Source organism: Mesoplodon mirus, assembly GCF_964341445.2.
Source record: "Mesoplodon mirus genome assembly, chromosome: 3".
Lineage (NCBI taxonomy): Eukaryota > Metazoa > Chordata > Mammalia > Artiodactyla > Ziphiidae > Mesoplodon > Mesoplodon mirus.
Window position 1 is genome coordinate 177670999 of NC_138978.1, and position 19357 is coordinate 177690355.

Consider the following 19357-nt stretch of genomic DNA (forward strand, 5'->3'; position numbering starts at 1 on the left):
GGGAGAGACTTCTAGACATGTGACTCCTCCCTAACCCTTTTTGTCTTCCAGGAATTTGATGATACATTTGGTCTACTAAAGACCACTCAGCTCAATTGTCTACTTTGTAGTGGGTTTATTTATACACATTTCTGTTATTTTTCTGGAATTCCAGTAGAATCTTGGAGCGGGGGAAGACAGTTTGACTGCTCAAATGTACCGACTTGAGTAAGAAGAGTCCAGGAGCTCATGTCACTTCCCTGCTCACAGGGAAGGCCAGCTCTCCTCGCATCCAGTTTAACTCTTTGGCCTGACACTTAAGAGCCCACCCCATGTATCTCTTTCCTCCCTTATGACTGTCTGTACACCATACTCGGTTTCTCCCTCTGTGCTTCTCTGTAGCATTTACCTCTCTGTCCTGCCCTTCTCGTCCTTTCTGTCTTGTCCTTTTCTGTAGACTGTTTTCCAGGCATATTAATGGTTTTCGTTTCTGAACTCCTGTAACTTAACCACACGCTCTTTTATTGTTTACTTTACATATGAGTCCTATCTCCACAGTGAACATTGTAGGCTACTTGAGAGTAGGGACCTGAATAAAGTTTTGAGTAAAAAGCCAAGAAGTTCAGTGGTACTGAATTCATTTATATGTAGGTGTTGGGGCATAACAGGCAGACAATATGAGTTCATGAGGTTGTTGGGACCATTAAATAAGATAATACACACTCTTTTCATGCTGCCTGGGCTTTTCTGTCTGTGTTGTTTGGGAGACGGTGGGAGCCGTTCCTGAGGAGATGCTCTTTGAGCTGTGCCTTGAAGGGGAAGTGAACTAGAAGTTTCCAATCATAGAATGGAAAAGCATTCTAGGCGGTAAGAGTCTATGTGTAAGAGCCAAGGGAGTGCACACCACCTGTGTGACGTGAGTACTGCCCCTCTCCCCCGGCTCCAGGACTGATGGTGCTCTTAAATTAGTACGTAAAAGGCCTTTATGCCATGCTAAGACATTGCTTTTTAATATTCTTTCCCTGTTTGTCATATAATAAAAAGGCATCTTGCTTTGTCAAACTTTAGTATTTTCAAGTTATAAGAAAAGTATATGCCATTTTCTTTTGACCTACATGCCAAACAATCTGTTTTTGCTTATGGTTGAAAGATACTTGGGAAAAGGTACTACAAAACCCAAAAATATCTGCTAAATTTTATATAGACAGTGCTGGTCTTCACTTTATCTCAGCCAGCAGCTGTGCATGGCTGGATCTCGTTTTGTAGATTAAAAAACACAGTGACAGAGGGATGTACAGCACACTCTAGTGAGACGTTTGGTTCCCAACAGAAATTATATTTTCAAATTTTATTTTGGGTAGTTATTTATATAAAAATAAATTTTCTTGTGCTTGATTTTATTTTCAGAGGCATGATAAAATACCCTTGGGACAAGTTTTATTTCATAAGTTAAAAAAAGTAACCTTACCCTGTTACTTTGGCTATTTAACTGGATCTTTCTACGCCGTTAACTGGAAAATGTAGTAGAAGAGAATATTAATTTGCATCATAACATTCACCTGCAATTTTAGTAGTTACATTTTCAGTATCAAGTTCATATTATAATAAACATTACATTTCTGTTACTACTCTTAGGTAAGCTGTTAGTGGGTATCAGTAATTGATTTTTGAAGACTGGTAAATGGTTCGTGTTTGCTGAGCTAATAATAATGGATGGGGTAGGAGGAAAATGACGTGAGTAGTATGCTCCTTGGGTATATGTGTGCACGTGTATGTGTGGTGTGCATAACAAACTTGATAGGGTTTTTGCTCAGAACCATAAATTATAAATGGATTATTTTAATCAATAGCTAAAAATTCTTATTCTTCAAGTTATTTTTCTTGGCTTCTGACTGTTACAAAAAGGAAATGAATTGCTTAAAGAAAAGTTTAACAACATATTTAGAATCTGGTTTTGTTTGGGACTGTCCATTGCACTTTGAGGAACATCAGTTGCCCTTTAGGGACATCAGTTGTCCAATGTGAAGACAAGAAATGGTCGTCTACTTGCTGGTTTCTAAAATTTTGTTGATGAGTGGTGTTACAGATTGAATAGTGTCTCCCAAGAAAGATACTTGAAGAAGTCCTGGGACTTCCCTGGTGGTCCAGTGGTTAAGACTCCACACTCCCATTGCAGGGGGCATGGGTTTGATCCCTGGTCGGAGAACTAAGGTCCCGCATGCCGCATGGCACGGCCAAAGGAAAAAAAAGAAAAGAAAAGAAAGATATATTCTAATCTCCACTACCTCAAAATGTAACCTTTTGGAAATAGAGTTGTTAGTTAAGATGAGGTCATACTGGAGTGAGACGGACCCCTTTATCCAACACGACTGATGTCCTTGTAAGAAGAGGAGAAAGTTACAGAAGCAGGATGGCCATGTGAAGACACAGAGACACAGAGAGAACACCATGTAAAGATGGAGGCAGAGATTATAGTGATGCTTCTACAAACCAAGGAATACCAAGAATTACCAGCCTTCTTGAGAAGGAAGACCAAGGCATGGAACAGATTCTTCCTTAGAGCCCTTAGAAGGAACCAACACTGCCAACACCTTGATTTCAGATTTGTCACCTCCCATACTGAGAGAATAAATTTCCATTGTTTTAAGCCACCTAGTGTATGGTTCTTTATTATGGCAACCACAAAAACTAATACAGGTGGTAACTAGCTTAGTAGACCAGCAAAAGCTAAACTAAGCCAGGACAGAGAAGAGAAGGGTTGAGTTGCTGTGGTGCCTCTCAGTGGCAAGCCGTTTCATCACGCTACACGTAGGAGGGTTAGGTAAGTCTTTATAAGGAGGGTTTAGCTACCCAGATTTTCCCCACAACACCCAAACAGGAGACTAGAGATTTATTATCTTCTAGAGATGCTCTAGACCAGTGCTGTTCTATGGAAATATAATGCAAACTACATGTCATTTTAAAGTCTTCTAGTGACCATTTTTGAAAATTTTAAAGAAACCAGTGAGATTAATTTTATTAGTATATTTAACCCTATACATCTAAAATATTATTTCAATAGGTAATTGATACAAAATTTTAGAGATGTTTTACACTCTTTTTTTTCATACTAGGTATGAAAAATCTGGTATGTGTTCCAAAATCTGGTATGTGTTTTTATATTAAAAGCATATCCCAATTCAAACTAGGAGCATTTGAAGTGCTCAATTTGCAACATACAGCTAATACCTACCGTTTTGGACAGCATTGCAGTGTAGGCTAGGAGTTGGCAAACTAGCTCACTGGCCAAGTCCAGCCCTTTAGGCTGTTTTTGCATAGCTGAGAGCTAAGGAGGGCTTGTACATTTTTGCAGAGTTGTTTTTTTAAAAAGAAAGAAAAAAGAATATGGACAGAGATACTCTCTGGCCCTTTTCAGCAGGTTTGCTGACTCCTGGTAAAGCCTGAGGTATAGGAGGCACAGCTGTGAAGGTGTGGGTGAGAGGCCATACTGAAGAGAGATGAGTGAAAGTCAGCCAACTTGGTCTCTTTCCTTTGCTCAGCTCCCAGTCATTGGCAGCCAGACCTGTAGAACTCAGGTAAGGAACTTGAAGAGTCCTCCTCCGGAAACTTGGCTCGGCCAAGAGAAAAGACAAAGATATTGACACCCAAGGTCCCTCCCAATTGAAGCTCATTTATTTAAGGGCTTCTGATCAGCTTCAGTACCACTTATAAACATGAATGGACAACCAAGGATCATCATACCTTTAAGGACAGCTTTTATAACATGAAGACAGATCAAAACAAACAGAAAAAATTGAAATTGGAGGAAACACGTCATAACAGGGAACAGAAGAAAACCTAAAAAATACTATAAATAAGCTTCAGAGAACTAAGAATATATTTTATTCATAAAGCAAATGTTTGTAGTTATTTAAAAAGAATCAAAGTGTAAGAAAATGTACTTAGAATTTTTTTAAAAGCATTAATTTTAATGCTAGGAGGTTTGAGAAATAAGGTTGAGGAAATTGCCCTGAAAATAGCTGTAAAAGATAGAGATAGTATATGAGAAAAAAAATAAAAGAAGATCAGATTAGGAGGTCCAACATCTAAATATTAGGAATTTTAGGGGGACAAAACAAAAATGTGAGGAAATGGAATCTGCAAATAAATAAGATAAGAAAATTTCCTGGAACTCAGTGACCTGATTGTGGTCAGAGGTGCCGACTTTTTCTGAAAAGGGCCAGAGGGTAAAGGTCTTAGACTTTGTGGGCCACGAGGTCTCTGTGACATTTGTTCAGCTCTTCCTTTGTAGCTTTGCCACAGACAATGCGGAAATGATGGGTGTGGCCAGATTTGGGCCATGGACTATAGTTTGCCAGGTCCCCTGGTCCAGATTGAAAAGATTCACCAAGTGTTCAGCCCAATAAGTAGGAAAACATAAAAAGATCTACCACCAAGGCATATCACTGGAATTTTAGAATATTAGAATAGAAGATTTTAAAAGTGGGGGGAGCTTCAAATTCCTGAGAAGTTACTTCCAATCTAAAATTTCCTCCTCTGCACAGTTTCCTAGGAAGCTACGGGAAGATGTATTCTATTAAAATGAGAGAGTAAACCAAGAATGATGATACCATGGGAGGAGCCAGGAAACAAGGAATCCACTGTAGGAAAGAGATAAGGGAATTCCCAGCTTGACTAAGGCGAAAGCAAAACCTAGGGACCCAGCAGGTCTGAAAGTTATAGAAGGGGAATAATAATCCCAGCACCGAAGCGGGGTGTTGGAGCGTTGAAAGTGTGTAGCCCTACAGTTAACCTTCAGAGGCAGGATGGACCAAAAGTTTCTGGGGGGAAAGAAAAACAATAAGCAAACAAAAAATAGATCACCTGATATACTTGACCCTATTGAGAGGGTTTACAGTTCTGATGGAGAGTTAGGGGTCGGTACAGAGAAAAAGAATCGAATGTAAAAGGTAGCCATTTGTAACACCAGGGTTAAGAAAGGGATTGTTCTGGAAAGTAAATATTGTCAGCCATGAGTAAGTTAGATGGATGCTGATGTATCCAAAGTACTATCATGATTTTATTGGGAGAATGAAGAAGGAAAAATTTTAGGATGTTAGAGGGTGTAGGAATTAAATCATTTGTGTAGTATGAAGTCAGTAGATAACTTCTGAATCTGAAAGACTAAGAAGTATTAGTTCTAAACAGATTAATGTATTTAGTTAGAAATGTGAGATAAGTATCAAAGTGTTGAAAGTAGTTGCTTCTGGGGAGAGAAATCAGAAGTGGTAAGGGTTGAGAAGAGGATTAGTGTTTTGTTATAAATTTTGTAACACTCTTTGACCTTTTAAACTATACGTATTTTACAAGTTTAATTTTTAAATTTTAATGAGGATAAAATTGAGTTGATAAAACAAATGTTTACTTTAAATGTTAAATCTTATTAGTCCAATACTTTTACTATAGTAACACGATGATAGTGTAGTTTAGTTTTCTATTCATATGTTGTGTAGCATTTGTTAATATCAGTTTTTGGTTCTTACTCATATCATTAATTTGGCTTCCTTGGCTGACTGATGAAAAAACATATTCTAAGAAACATGAGTCAGTCCTGTGTCAGTCTCAACATGGAACTTAATGTAGTTAATATCTATAAATAGTTTGCAAATCACCACTATTGCCTGAAAGTTATAAAAGGGGAATAATAACCCCAGCACAGAAGCATTGAGTTGGAACAATGAGAATATACAGCCCTCCGATTAGCCTTCAGAGGCAGGATGGACCAAGAGTTGACCGCCTTCTCTTGTAAGTATTGTCTCTTGTCTCAGGAGCTTTGTAATATTAAAACTTAATTATCTTGTTTAGTTTTATCCATTTTTCGTTTGTTTACTGAGAGAGAAGTGAAATGCCCACATTTTATTTATGCAGTTTTATTTTCTGACAGACGTCGGTAGCATTAGTGTTACTAAATGTTATCAGCCCGGAACATTTTTCCTAATCTGCCCTCCTACTTCATTATGTCAAATGTAAATCACTCTTCATTTACCTAACACTATTTTTTTGTTATACATAAGGCTGAATGAAATGTGTTTCAAATTTTTGTTATACAGGTTTTGCTTGCTTTAAGAAAAGTAAGTCTTTGAGTTAAGATAAACTAAATGTGTGTTCAAATATATAAAAAAGCTATTAATCTCATGGATGGCCGGTGCTTCGTGCGTCTCTTTGCATTTGGGGGATAGCTCTTTTGGGTGAGAAATTCAATAGGTATTTTGGTGGTGGGAAGAATTTTTCCTGATATTTTTTTAAATGCTCTTGGTTGCTATGATATTAGTCATTTGCACTATATTGTTTTCTGAAAAAATATATTTTCTCAGAAGGTTTCAAATTATTGTAAAATGCATATCCTAACTTAAAAGAAAAATTAGTCTTCCAGAATTTTTCCATAATTCAGAATTAGGGCCCTTGTACTTTGAAAAAATCTTCAGATGAAAACAGTCATTTGTAGACAGAACTCTAGGAAGAATAGTCATGTGCATTTCCAGTATGTGAGTTGGCAGTGGTGTTCTAAGAAAAGCAGAATTTATACATTTGGAAACTGTCCCCCTAAAAAGATATACAGATGTCTTGCTTTAGAAGTCAAAACATGAAAGTCAGAAGATTTATATATACCATCCAATTTAGGTGGAATTATTCATTCCGCTAAAGATTTGTAAGCCTGAGATTTTCTGTTTGACACACAACGTTGGGAAATATGTTTAGATGTGCTTCTTTTCAGTAAACAGGCTAAAAATTATATAGAGACTTTGAACAGTTTCCTTTCTTGCATCTTTCTTACTTTCAAATCAAGAAAATACACAGTCATCAGACTCTTCTACAGCTGTATGAACTGCCTACTTCAATCATCTATCAATGAACTTGGGAGATCTCTCTGGCACTGTGCTCTTTCCCTACATCAGTAGATACTCTTCTATTTATAGACTGAAAACCCAGAATATTATGACGTATGGAACAATCTAGGACAACTAGGACACCCTAGTTGTAAATGCTGTTATTTAATAATTCTTTCAGATTCACTTTACTCGTACCTGGCCTTCTACTTGTGCTTTAAGCTTACTTTTTGTGTTAAAAGCATTATATGGTGTAGAGAAGCAGCCATTAACTTGGGGGTAAAAAAACTAAGAACTTGGACAAGAAATGAGATGTAGTCTTAGAGTACTGTGTGGTTCAGCTGGGAACAGTGTTTACATTATCATATTAATAATGTAAACTCTGAATATTGATTTAACCAGAAATCAGTATTCTCCCATGACTATATTGGGAAAAGCCTGTGTGTGGTGAGGGAGTTATAAGAGATATCTTAAAAGCCAGTAGACATGTATAAAGTTAAAATAATCAGAAGAATTGACATATCTAAAGAAACAGCCAAAAGAATTGGTAGTAATTATCTCTGATATGTTGGAAACTGGGGTGGGAGGGTTGGAACAATGAGCTGCTCTTTTTTTCTTACAAACTTAAAAACTATGTGTTTGTATTATTTTGATAAAATAAAATGAATGAGGTGGCACAGGAATGTAACAGGACCTAATAAATTGGATTTTTTAATCATAGATCTTGGTGCAGCTACATTAAAAGTTAAATACTTTCCCTTAGCTTCTGTTTTCAAATATATTCTAATTAGAATAATATGGGTATATCTTTTGTCTTCTGGACCCAAGAGATTGCTTAGAGTATTATTACATTTCACGTGCTCTTATTTTTTGATGCATGTTGTGTATTTCAAATGTAATATAAGCCCTAGCTGAGTTTATTCATTAGATGCAGGTTATTCAATAATAATAACTTCATCTAACTTATTATTAAAAACATTCTTCTGAATATACCTAATTTCTTGCCCTCATCCCTACAGTGATATTGTTATCCCTCAGAAACTTTGACCCCTAATTTATCAAGTGATATAATGAAGTCAGTACTGTACCGTAAAAATCAGATTTTATTATTTAGTTGTCAGTATTTTAAGCAACTGTTGGGTTGACCAAAAAGTTCATTTGGGTTTTTCGGTAACATCTTACAGAAAAACCCGAGCGAACTTTGTGGCCAGCCCATAATCAGCACCACCATAGGTGTCTTCTGTTTTCCTCTTGCACCGATGAAGTACAATGATCTGTCCAGAGAGAAGCTTTGTGTTGTTGTCCCAGGAGTGGGATTGGGCTTCTCCTTTGTTTTATAGTCAGTTCAGGAACCATGAAGGGGAGGGATTTCTGGAAAGGTCTTACTGGCTTATTGGTAGTGTTGGGAGGAGCAAAGGGCAGCATGCGCATCCTGTCATGAAGCTCAGCCTCCACTCACAATCCAGCCAGTTTATTAGCCAGTCCAGGGAAAGTCTCAGTTTGAAACCTCCAAATAAATATTACTATAGCTCCCATTTATCGAGTTCTTATGCTTCAGGTACTTAGTAAAGAGCTGTCGCGGTATTATCTCATTTAATCTTCCCCACAATGCTGTGAAATACTTTATGCGTAAGATGAGTGTAACTTTTTTTAAATCTATGGACGAGTTAATTTTTTTTAATTAATTAATTAATTTATGGCTGCATTGGGTCTTTGTTGCTGTGCGCGGGCTTTCTCTAGTTGCATTGAGCGGGGGCTACTCTTCGTTGCGGTGCGCTGGCCTCTCATTGCAGTGGCTTCTCTTGTTGCGGAGCACGGGCTCTAGGCGTGCGCGCCTCAGCAGTTGTGGCATGCAGGCTCTAAAGCACAGGCTCAGTAGTTGTGGCACACGGGCTTAGTTGCTCTGCGGCATGTGGGATCTTCCCGGATGTAGGTCACTACTTCACATGTCAAGCCCAAGATGAGTTTCCTATGAACTAAGGATTTTATTGTAAAAAATAAAAGTATGAAAAGGAAGTGTTAATAATTATATAATCTTGCTGTGGGACAGGACTGCCTAAGAAGGATATCAAAAGCAGATCACATAAAGGAATATTACTAGATTTTCTAGGTAAAATTAAAAGCCATATTACAAAACAAAACTTTAAAAATCAAAGACATAAAAAAAAACGTGATAAAAGTTAGTGCATATGACTAACGTGTGACAAAGGGTTATTATCTTTAATATAGAAAAGAACTCTTTCAAATGAATATGGAATATTAACTATCCCCAGAGAAAACTGGTCAAAGAACATGTGCAGTTAATACTAACACAAAAATCAGTAAGCAGATTGCAAAGTACTTAACCTCAGAAGTAATCAAATAAATGAAAATTGTTATATGAGATCAGTCATATTAGCAAAGATTAAAAGTAATGATGGTGTTCAGTATTAGTGAGGGGAAAGGAAGGTGGGTGTTCTCATATACTGTTGGGCTTCTGTTCCTGAAGACAGTTTGGAACCGTGTGTCCAAAATCTTGATATTTGTATCTTTTCATTTAGCAAATCTGTGCCTCTGGTGATGATCCTTAAGAAGCAGGTAGAAAACGGTTCAAAGATACATGAAGATAAATGTTTATTGTAGTATCAGTAATAGTATTAGGCAAACTTATATAGTACCATAGGAGACTGCTTAAACTATGGACACCTAAACAATGGAATACTACTCAGTCGTGAAAAGTAAAGGTGCAAAACTGTACTTAGTGCCTTAGAATACCTTTTATAATAAATTAAGTGGGAGAGAAGAAAACAGATTTCAGAGTGGTAGGGACATATTCTAATTTATTTGGTCTTTAAGGTTTATATGCATATTTTTACATGAGGAAAAAAGTCTGGAAGTATGAATGCCAAAATGTTAATTATACTGACCTCTGGATGTGAGACTTAATATGATTTAAAGTTTATTTCTTCTTAAGTCTGTTTTTTTTTCCCATTCACCAAACATTTATTGAGCTAGTGCTGTGACTAGCCATTGCATTTTCTAAAATGATAAAATATAATTTATACAGTAAAAATTTGATGTTTTAGGGAGGTAGTTACAATTTAGAGATATTTCCATTAAATGATTGAAATAATGTCTTGGTCATTAAAGTGGTATGTTCAGTTATTCATTTATTTGCAGCACTTTATTCATGAAAAGTACAGAATAAAATGAGACATTAGTGTAATGTGCTGAAGCAGCCCAAAATGATCCTAATAAGAGAAATTATTTTCATTCGTATGAAACATAAGCCATCTCTGTCTAACGTAGTCTTTCTTCACGTGGAAAGAGAGATGTTGATTGCATGGTCTACACTGCTTTGTATTTAAATCAGAAATAAGGTTCTCATAGGTTCACTTTGAAAAGAATGGGTTTTTAATGGTGAGTAGCCACAGTTGCATATTTTTAATTTCTTAATTTCAGGCAACTACAAGAACAGCAACGACAAAAGGAGCTGGAGCGGGAAAGGCTGGAGAGAGAAAGAATGGAAAGGGAGAGATTGGAGAGGGAGAGGTTAGAAAGGGAAAGGCTGGAGAGGGAGCGACTAGAACAAGAGCAGCTGGAGAGAGAGAGACAAGAAAGGGAACGTCAGGATCGTCTGGAGCGAGAGAGACAAGAGCGGGAGAGGCTGGAGAGACTGGACCGGGAAAGGCAAGAACGAGAGCGGCAAGAGCAGCTAGAAAGGGAGCAGCTGGAATGGGAGCGAGAGCGAAGAATGGCAAACACCGGTAAGAAGTTTCCCGATTGTTCCGTGTTCCTGATGTCTGAGCTTGGATGGCAGTGGCATTTTGTGTATTCGTGTATTGGAATATTTCACATTTGAGGTGCTTGGGATTAAGCAATACGATTTGAAGTTAGAACAAATATGTGGCTATTGCTGCTTTAACATTTTCTTTTTTTTATTTCTATTGCTTTTATTGCTTGGAGACTTAAAGAAAGCTCCAGGAAATCTTTATTCTGGCATTCTAATTCTTGGAACTCCCTATAAATTGGCTATAAAGTGTAAGTGTGTTTTTATGGGAAATTTTTATATTAGATGTATTCCAAATACATTTCCCTTCTGAGAGTGCTTAAATTGTCTTGAATACCGTAGCATTCCAGAAATTTGTTTGATTGTATTCTAAAGTTTTTGAAGGAGGCATTAAAAACAGTAGGTTAAAAAGTATCCTCTCTAGAGCTGACTAGTAATTTAAATATATGCAAGTATTGTGAAAAATTAGTAAAAGTTACTAAGTCTGATGGAATTTTATTGAAAGACATAAGGGTTAAGATATGACTGAAAATTTGAGGTATTTTGACATTTCACTAAAATTAACATTTATTATAGGATTTAAGAATTATTATTTTATTCCATATGGCCTATATCTAAAGTTTCAACGTGGGTTGATTAAATACTGTTTGATTGGTTTGTTGTTTGAGTTCATTCATTTGCTTTTGATTGCCTAATTGTTTTCTGGAGTTATAGCCAACAAAACAAAACTTTTCCACAAATAAGCATTGAATTTGGGGGTTTCTAGCCCTTTATGATAAACTTTTTGCTAGTTTCTCTCTTTATTATTTAAAAAAAAACAACTAAGCTCACTCTTCTTTGTGGTCTTATTCATGTAATGTTAATATCCTTTTAGTGGACGAAATAATGAAAATTAAGACTATGATATTTTTCTTGTAAAGAATAAGCTAATCAGTTTAATTTATCAGTCAACTTGTTAGAGTAAAAGAAAACTTGTCCTCTTTCAGATCTCAAAATGTATTTATAAGTTAAGACATGTTGGGGTGAAATTAGTTATTTGCCCATGTGCTTATTCTCTGGTACTAACTGTAGTCTACATTTGTACATTTTGTCTGAATGCTGGTTTTGTGGCTTTACTAGCTCCCTTTTTCTCTCTCCTTTTTTATCCTGTCTTTCGCCGCTGCTTTCCACCTCTGTCCAGCTCCATCCTCCGACAGCTCCCTGTATCATGCTCCACTTCCTGAGTATGCCAGTTGCCAGCCTCCTTCAGCACCTCCTCCATCATATGCTAAAGTCATCTCAGCTCCAGTGTCAGAGGCCACTCCTGATTACGCTGTAGTGACCGCTTTGCCACCCACTTCCACACCCCCTACACCACCACTTCGACACCCCGCGACACGTTTTGCAACATCTCTAGGTTCAGCCTTCCACCCTGTTCTTCCCCATTATGCTACAGTTCCTCGTCCTCTGAACAAAAACTCTCGACCTTCTTCTCCTGTGAACACACCCTCTCCTCAACCTCCAGCTGCGAAGCCCTGTGCCTGGTCTACTTCCAGTTTCTCGCCCCTCCCTCCGTCTCCTCCAGTAATGATTAGCAGCCCCCCAGGCAGAGCTACTGGTCCAAGGCCTGTCCTCCCCGGTTGTGTTTCTTCTCCTGTGCCCCAGAGGCCTCCATCACCGGCGGCCCCCAGCGGGCTGCTCGACTCTGTCCCGTGTCCAGTGTCCCCACCGCCTGCCTCGGGGCCAGCAGCGCTGCCACCGCCTTCCCTCGCACCACTCTCACACTGTGGATCTCAAGCCTCTCCTCCTCCAAGCACCCCTGTTGCCTCAACTCCCTCATCCAAGCCTAGTGTTCTCCCTTCTCCCTCTGCAGCTGCCCCTGCCTCTGTGGAGACTCCTCTAACCTCTGTGCTGGGAGACTCCTCTGCTTCTGAGCCAGGCTTGCAGGCAGCCTCTCAGCCGGCCGAGACTCCAGCCCAGCAGGGTAAGGCTTCCGTTATTGCGACTAACAGCTAATCACTTGGAAATGTTACACACCCACAGCTTTAATTGCCTAGAAGAATGGGGAGGATGGTTTTTGAAAAAAGGCGAAGGTGGGTTCTTTTCTGTTGGATTAATTGCATTTGGAGGATCAGTATGAGGGATTTCCATATTGAACTAGATGTGGATATCTTCTGCAGTGTCATAGTCAGAAGTGTTATTCAGTATTTAAGGGCCTCTGTATGTTTCTTTTCATTTTCACTAGGAAAACATGACTTGATACATTAGTCCACACAATAAATATATTGATATAATCAAACTTGTCTTCCTTTAATTTCTGGGAAACATAGAGATTATATTTAGTGCCCAACTGTAGTCGTTAGATGTGTCATCCAGGAGTCTCCTCTGGGACAGTTCTGATCTTGGACCCTATTTCGTTTTGGCCTCTCCTGTACGTATTGGGCTTCTCATATCAGACTTCCAGGGATGGGTGCCACCCTAAGCCCTGGGGAGCAGCCCAACTTTGCACAAAGGGTGGAGAGGATAGCAGGCTTGATATGTGCCCCAAAGGGTTCCATGGTCCAAAATTCCAAGAAGTAGCAGGCTGAAGGGATAGTTGGGAGAGGGTAGCATCCTCTACAGTTACCCCCCACTCCCCATGCCTGAACTTTGCTGTCACAGTGACGGGAGGGGGGATGTAATCTAAGTATGGATTATTTGTAAGCAGAGAAGGACCTGGTTCTATAAGTAAATAAGAATATGCTTAACCTGCTCCCTTTTAAAATAGGATTTAGGGAGGATTACAGGAAGGAATATGACAACAAATTTGTATTTACAAAGGAACGGTGTTATAGTCTGGATTTAAAACATTTATTTAAAAACAAATCTTAGTTCTTAAGGGCTTGTTATTGCTGTGTGTATATTTTTCATGTTGACTTACTGAATTTGCTTAAAGGTTGAGTCACAACTCTAGTAGGTGCAGTTCAGTATCATTGTGAAAGTGATTCTGGAACAAGAGAGACACAGTTAGCCTGACAGAGTCCAAAGGCCCACTTCCTGTATCCTCAGAGCTCTGATGACCCCTCATGCAGCTCATCACTATATTCTTCCAGCAATTTATGACTCCAGCTTGTGTAACTGTTCAAAGTTAGCAGTTTCAAAAAACTTACCACCCAGTTTGCAAATACCATTTTATTTGTCCTAAAATACCCCTTTAAGCCTTAAGGAAGGGGGAGGACCTACAGGGTCAGTCTCCTGGTTCCTGTTCTTGTCCACTCCTTTGTGATTTTACAAGATCTGGACATTTCTCTCTTAAACCTCTGTCTTCTGTACTTCCAATTCTATGTCTCCTAATTATTTCTGATAGTTGTTTTGAGGTTTTACTTTGTTCTAGTAGATTCCTTTACTTCAGTGATTCTCCATTCTCTTTATACATTGCTTTTAAATGTGGAATGTTTTTGAGATATTGAAGCCTGGGACCCACCCTTCTTTCATGTTCTCAGTTCAGCCACTTTGGAAAGCAAGTAACTATATGCTTTCGCTGTTGTAGACTTTATTGTCTCAGCCCTTACGGTTTACCCAGATGGTTTTGGTCCGTCGTTTTGAACAGTACTAACTGCCATCCTGTACGTTCATTTGTCTTTTCAGCGATGCGGCCTCTGTCCCACATTTTATAAGCATTTATTTTGTTTATTTACCAAATGCCCGTGAGCAAAGGAAAAAAAAAATAATTTAGACGATCTGTTGCAAAGTTCTATTAATGAAGCTCTAACAGTAAAGGGAGTAGTTATACACTTTGGCTGTAATTGTTAGTATTTTTTTAATACTGATTTGGACTTTCAATGTTATGATAAATTGAACTCATTAATTTGTACTAAATGTTCAAGTTCATTGAGCATGTCATTCTACATGCTTTTCCTCCTGAGATAGTGTCACTTAGCTCTGTTGTTGACGGTCTTAACATTTCTTTCTCTCAGGCATTGTCTTGGGACCACCTGCACCTCCACCCCCTCCTCCACTCCCGCCAGGTCCTGCCCAGGCATCAGCTGGACTTCCTCCTCCCCCAGGACCCCCTCCACCCCCTCCACTTCCGTCCTCAGGGCCCCCGCCTCCGCCTCCTCCGCCGCCTCTTCCTAATCAAGTACCCCCTCCTCCCCCCCCACCTCCTGCTCCTCCCCTCCCTGCATCTGGATTCTTTTCGGGATCCATGTCTGAAGACAATCGCCCTTTAACTGGACTTGCAGCTGCAATTGCTGGAGCAAAACTTCGAAAAGTGTCACGGGTAAATGCATCTCCTCATTAATTGTATTTTTTATGTTATGTCTTATTCTGTCTCAGTATCTAAAACATTGAATTTATTGTATTCTGATTTTACGAACCCTATGTTATTAACTTCATTGACTAAAAAACATGTGAAATAACTTAAACTTAATTAAAGTTGCAAGAATCAGAGTTTCTGTAACATTCACCACTTAACATTTTACCACATTTGCTTTATTATTCTTTGTGTATGTTTCCTTCTGCATAAACAGACACACACACTCTCTTTTTGTCTGAATTGAGAATAAATCAGAGACACCTTGCCCCATTTCCCTAAATACTTACCTCTGTATTTTGTAAGGACAAGGACATTCACCTACATGACCACAGCATGATTATCAAAATCAGGAAATTCAATTGATACAATACTATAATCTACAAATCTATGCAAGTTTCATCTATTGTCCAATAATGTCTTTTATGGCACTTCTTTTTCTACTCCAAGATCACCTGTTATATTTTGTTGTAATGTCTCTTTACTTTTAATCTGTAACATTTCCTCAATCTCCTCTTTCATGATATTGACAATTTTGAGGACAACAATATAATTATTTTGTAGATCGTCCTTCAGTTTGGTTTATCTGATATTTTCCTAAGATTTGATTCAAGTTATGCATTTTTGGGGTCAGGTTTTACATTTTTTACTACCAACGTAATATATCCTTTTCAATGTATTACACAAGGGGACATGTGATAGCATTTTATCCCATTATTGGTGATGTTAGCTTTGATAAAACTTCACTGATACATAAAATTACTCCATTGTTCCTTAAAGTTTAAAAAATCATATCTAGGTGTTTTTATTGAAATGAATGCTGATATATCCTTCTGTTTTGGATGTAATATATTAATAAACATAGGATTGTCCCACATAGGAGTTTATTATGTATGTATATTCTCATTAAGATGGAGGATGCCTCTTTCCCAAGTGGAGGGAATACCATTGGTGTGAATTCGGCCTCATCTAAAACAGATACGGGTCGTGGAAATGGACCCCTTCCATTAGGGGGCAGTGGTTTAATGGAAGAAATGAGTGCCCTGCTGGCCAGGAGGTGAGTGAGAAATTATATGGATGTGTCCAGAATAGAGAGGATTTTGTTACTTTTATTCTAAGTATAATTTAGCTAGATGCAGTTCTTCCCTTTTGGCATAGTTTTACACTAAGTTTTTTTTAAAAATTGATTTACCTTCTTTCTAGGAGAAGAATTGCTGAAAAGGGATCAACAATAGAAACAGAACAAAAAGAGGACAAAAATGTAAGTTAATAAAAATAGCCTACTACATGGAGACTTCTCTGGCGGTCTAGTGGTTAAGACTTTGCGCGTCTACTGCCGGGCCGCGGGTTCGATCCCTGGTTGGGGAACTAAGATCCCACATGCCGCGTGGTGCAGGCAAAAAATAAATAAGTAAAAATAAAAATAGTCTACTACACCTGAAAATGTGAAATTCAAGTATAGATCATTCAGGAAATTGTGTCAAAGATTAGTTTGAACTTAATTAATTTCAACTAACAGTTGTTTCTTTTTAACTCTTCAGATACTAAAAATGGTATTATTTATAAATTTTTAATGGCATTCTTACTTAGTAAAATGGGTTGAATGTGTGGAGTTGGGGGAAAAGCACTGAAATTCTCACCTTTAGAGTTTAATTCTGTACCCAAGCCTACCATTGAAGGAGTGAATGACCTTTTACTAGGTTTTTTAAATCTCTTAAAGTCTCAGCTTCCTTGCATTTATAAATTTATTTATTTATTTTATTATTTATCTTGGGCTGCGTTGGGTCTTTGTTGCAGCGCGTGGGCTTTCTCTAGTTAGTTGAGGTGAGCGGGGGCTACTCTTCATTGTGGTGTGCGGGCTTCTCATTGTGGTGGCTTCCCTTGTTGCGGAGCACGGTAGCGCGTGGGCTTCAGTAGTTGCGGCTCGCAGGCTCTAGAACACAGGCTCAGTAGTTGTGGCGCACGGGCTTAGTGCTCCACGGCATGTGGGATCTTCCCCAGCCAGGGCTGGAATCTCTGTCCCCTGCATTAGCAGGCGGATTCTTAACCATTACATCACCCGGGAAGTCCAGTTTCCTTGCATTTAAAATGAAGGAATTAGACTAAATCACGGTTTTCAAATGTTTCCCCTAGGAGCCCTGTGGTTATTAGCTGTGCCCCCCTCTCTAGTTCAGGAGGGCAGACTCTGCTTTATTTGTTTTATATATTAGTGTTTAACAGTATAATTGTTTTCCCTGCTGCATTTGGCCTTCTTTGATGCCATTCAAATCTCTCTCTCATATCTGGCTTGATCACATTGGCGAGCACAGCTCTCAATGAGGACGCCTGAGGAAAGGAGCCATGGGGAGCGGCAGGGGGTGGCAGCGGGGTGGAGGTGCTAGGATAAGAAAAAGGTCTAAACTAGTGTAGAAGGGAGAAAAGATTGATGAAGGGATAAGTGGGAAATGGCAGAACGTATGAAACACCAAATGTCTACAACAGGTTTCTAGAAGATGTGGTATTATTAATATGTATTTCTGTACATTTAGGAAGATTCAGAGCCTGTAAGTTCTAAGGCCTCTTCAACAAGTACACCTGGTAAGTTCGAGATATATTTTAATCTTTATGAACTGTCTGTAAGTCTCAACATTCCTCAACTAAAAATTCCCCATTTCCCTATGTTTGGATAAAGTGACTGCTTAGTTACTAAAACGTTCAAGTTCTTTGTTCACACTTGAGAGCACTGACTTTTTCCTCTACCTTTTGTGACCCCAGAAGCAGCTGTTAATTTCTTTCTGATATTGGGAGATCTATTAAAATCCAAAGTTTTTTTCTGATGACTCTTTCTCTGAAAAATCATGATTTTTGCATATTCTGTGTATATTATTGTTAATGACTTGAAGTTATTCACTTATACAAGGAAAAATATGTTATCCATATGAAAGGGAAATATTTTTAGTCATTGATTCTTAAAGGTAAGGATTATGTGAGCATGTAGCTAGCATTGAAGTCTATCTCAAAACATTCTCCCATTGAATCATCATTTTAGCCATTCATTTGCATAATATTGATAAGGAAATAAAGCTTCTAATTTGTAAGGTTGAAAAAATTTGAAACAACAAGGATTTACTGTATAGCACAGGGAACTATACTGTAATAATCTATAATGGAAAGGAATATATCTGTGTGTGTATAGCCGAGTCACTTTGCTGTACACCTGAAACTAACACAATATTATAAATCAACTATATACTTCAATTAAAAAAATACTATAAAAATCTCCTTAAAACTTTTGGGAAATGTTCTTGAATTCAGTAAAATTTCTGACATTGAGAAGTCTTGGGCATAGAATATATTACTTAGAATATTAACAAAATACATTTCACTGGAGGTACTTAATGATGACTATATCCATATTTAGAATATGAGATTGTTACAACGTACATGTCATTTCTTCATATTTGACTAAAGGCTAAGCACTAGACTGTCGATTCATCTCCTTACCTAATTTGGAAGGAAGTGACATAAGTAAATTTGATGAGTTTGATGAATTAATATCTAGAATGAGCCATAAGAATCCATTATAGGGAATTGTCTATAACCATTCCTTCTCATTATTGAATAGTGACTGTTCAGCAGTCTGATTGCTGTATTATAATTAATATTGTGACTGTGAATAAGTTTTCCTCTGAATAGGACTCAAATCAGTTTATGTTATCTTCATTAAAAATTCTCTGGTTTGTGACTTATTTTACCTTTATCTTCTATAAGCCAAAATCAAAATACATGCTGTTATTAAAACCATAGATGTTTTAGAATTCAACTATAATTTGGGGTCACAGAAACGTTTAGAATTTGAAAAGAGCTATGAACCCTCTCCCAGGGAGGGAAAAATCATATTTTTATACAAAATTGGTCACATTGCAAAATATTGGTGAATTCCCTGAGGGTTATCTATGGACTCCAGTTAAGAACTCCTTATCTAATATATATCCCCTTATTTAAAATATGAAAACTGAAGCATGGATTTTGCATGTGTTTTTGTGTGTATGTTTGCACATGTGTGCCGTGTTTATAAAATTAAGGATTCATTCAGAAGGTCTAGAGGCTTCTTTTTCACTTGTTTCAGTCAAAAAAAATTTTTTTCCCCTAATTGCCACATGTCAAGACATTTGACAGGCCAAAAAGAAGCGAAAGATAAAGTCACCCTAAGCACAAGAAATCCATGGTTCAGCTGGGATGATGAGATACACACAAGTGAAAAGTTCATCTTTTACAACCACATGTTGAATATTAAATAATGTGTCAAGGAGGGAGGAGATTGTATAGTTTGGAGTCACCTGGGTCGTCTTAGTAGGAAAAAAATGACATTTTACCCTGCCTTAAAGAGTATTTACCTTAGCTGAAAGTAGAGGAAGGGGTGCTGTTTCAGGAAGTGGGTACGTCATGGGCAAAGATGGGGAGTTGGAGCTGGAAGAGACTAGGAAATAT

The 19357-nt window shown here is 38.0% G+C and overlaps 1 protein-coding gene across 10 annotated transcripts in view; it reads left to right on the forward strand.

Moving 5' to 3' along the window:
* Window positions 1-19357, forward strand: part of ENAH (ENAH actin regulator) — a 153740-nt gene that overhangs the window by 117215 nt on the left and 17168 nt on the right. For 4 of the 10 annotated variants that reach the window (XM_082615463.1, XM_082615466.1, XM_082615465.1 and 1 more), the window contains 6 exons: window positions 10287-10591; window positions 11795-12577; window positions 14550-14854; window positions 15799-15944; window positions 16091-16148; window positions 17416-17464. In XM_082615463.1, coding sequence (XP_082471589.1) covers window positions 10287-10591; window positions 11795-12577; window positions 14550-14854; window positions 15799-15944; window positions 16091-16148; window positions 17416-17464 — 1646 coding nt within the window. The remainder of the gene's footprint in view (window positions 1-10286; window positions 10592-11794; window positions 12578-14549; window positions 14855-15798; window positions 15945-16090; window positions 16149-17415; window positions 17465-19357) is intronic. The other 6 variants (XM_082615468.1, XM_082615470.1, XM_082615469.1 and 3 more) reach the window with 2 other exon arrangements.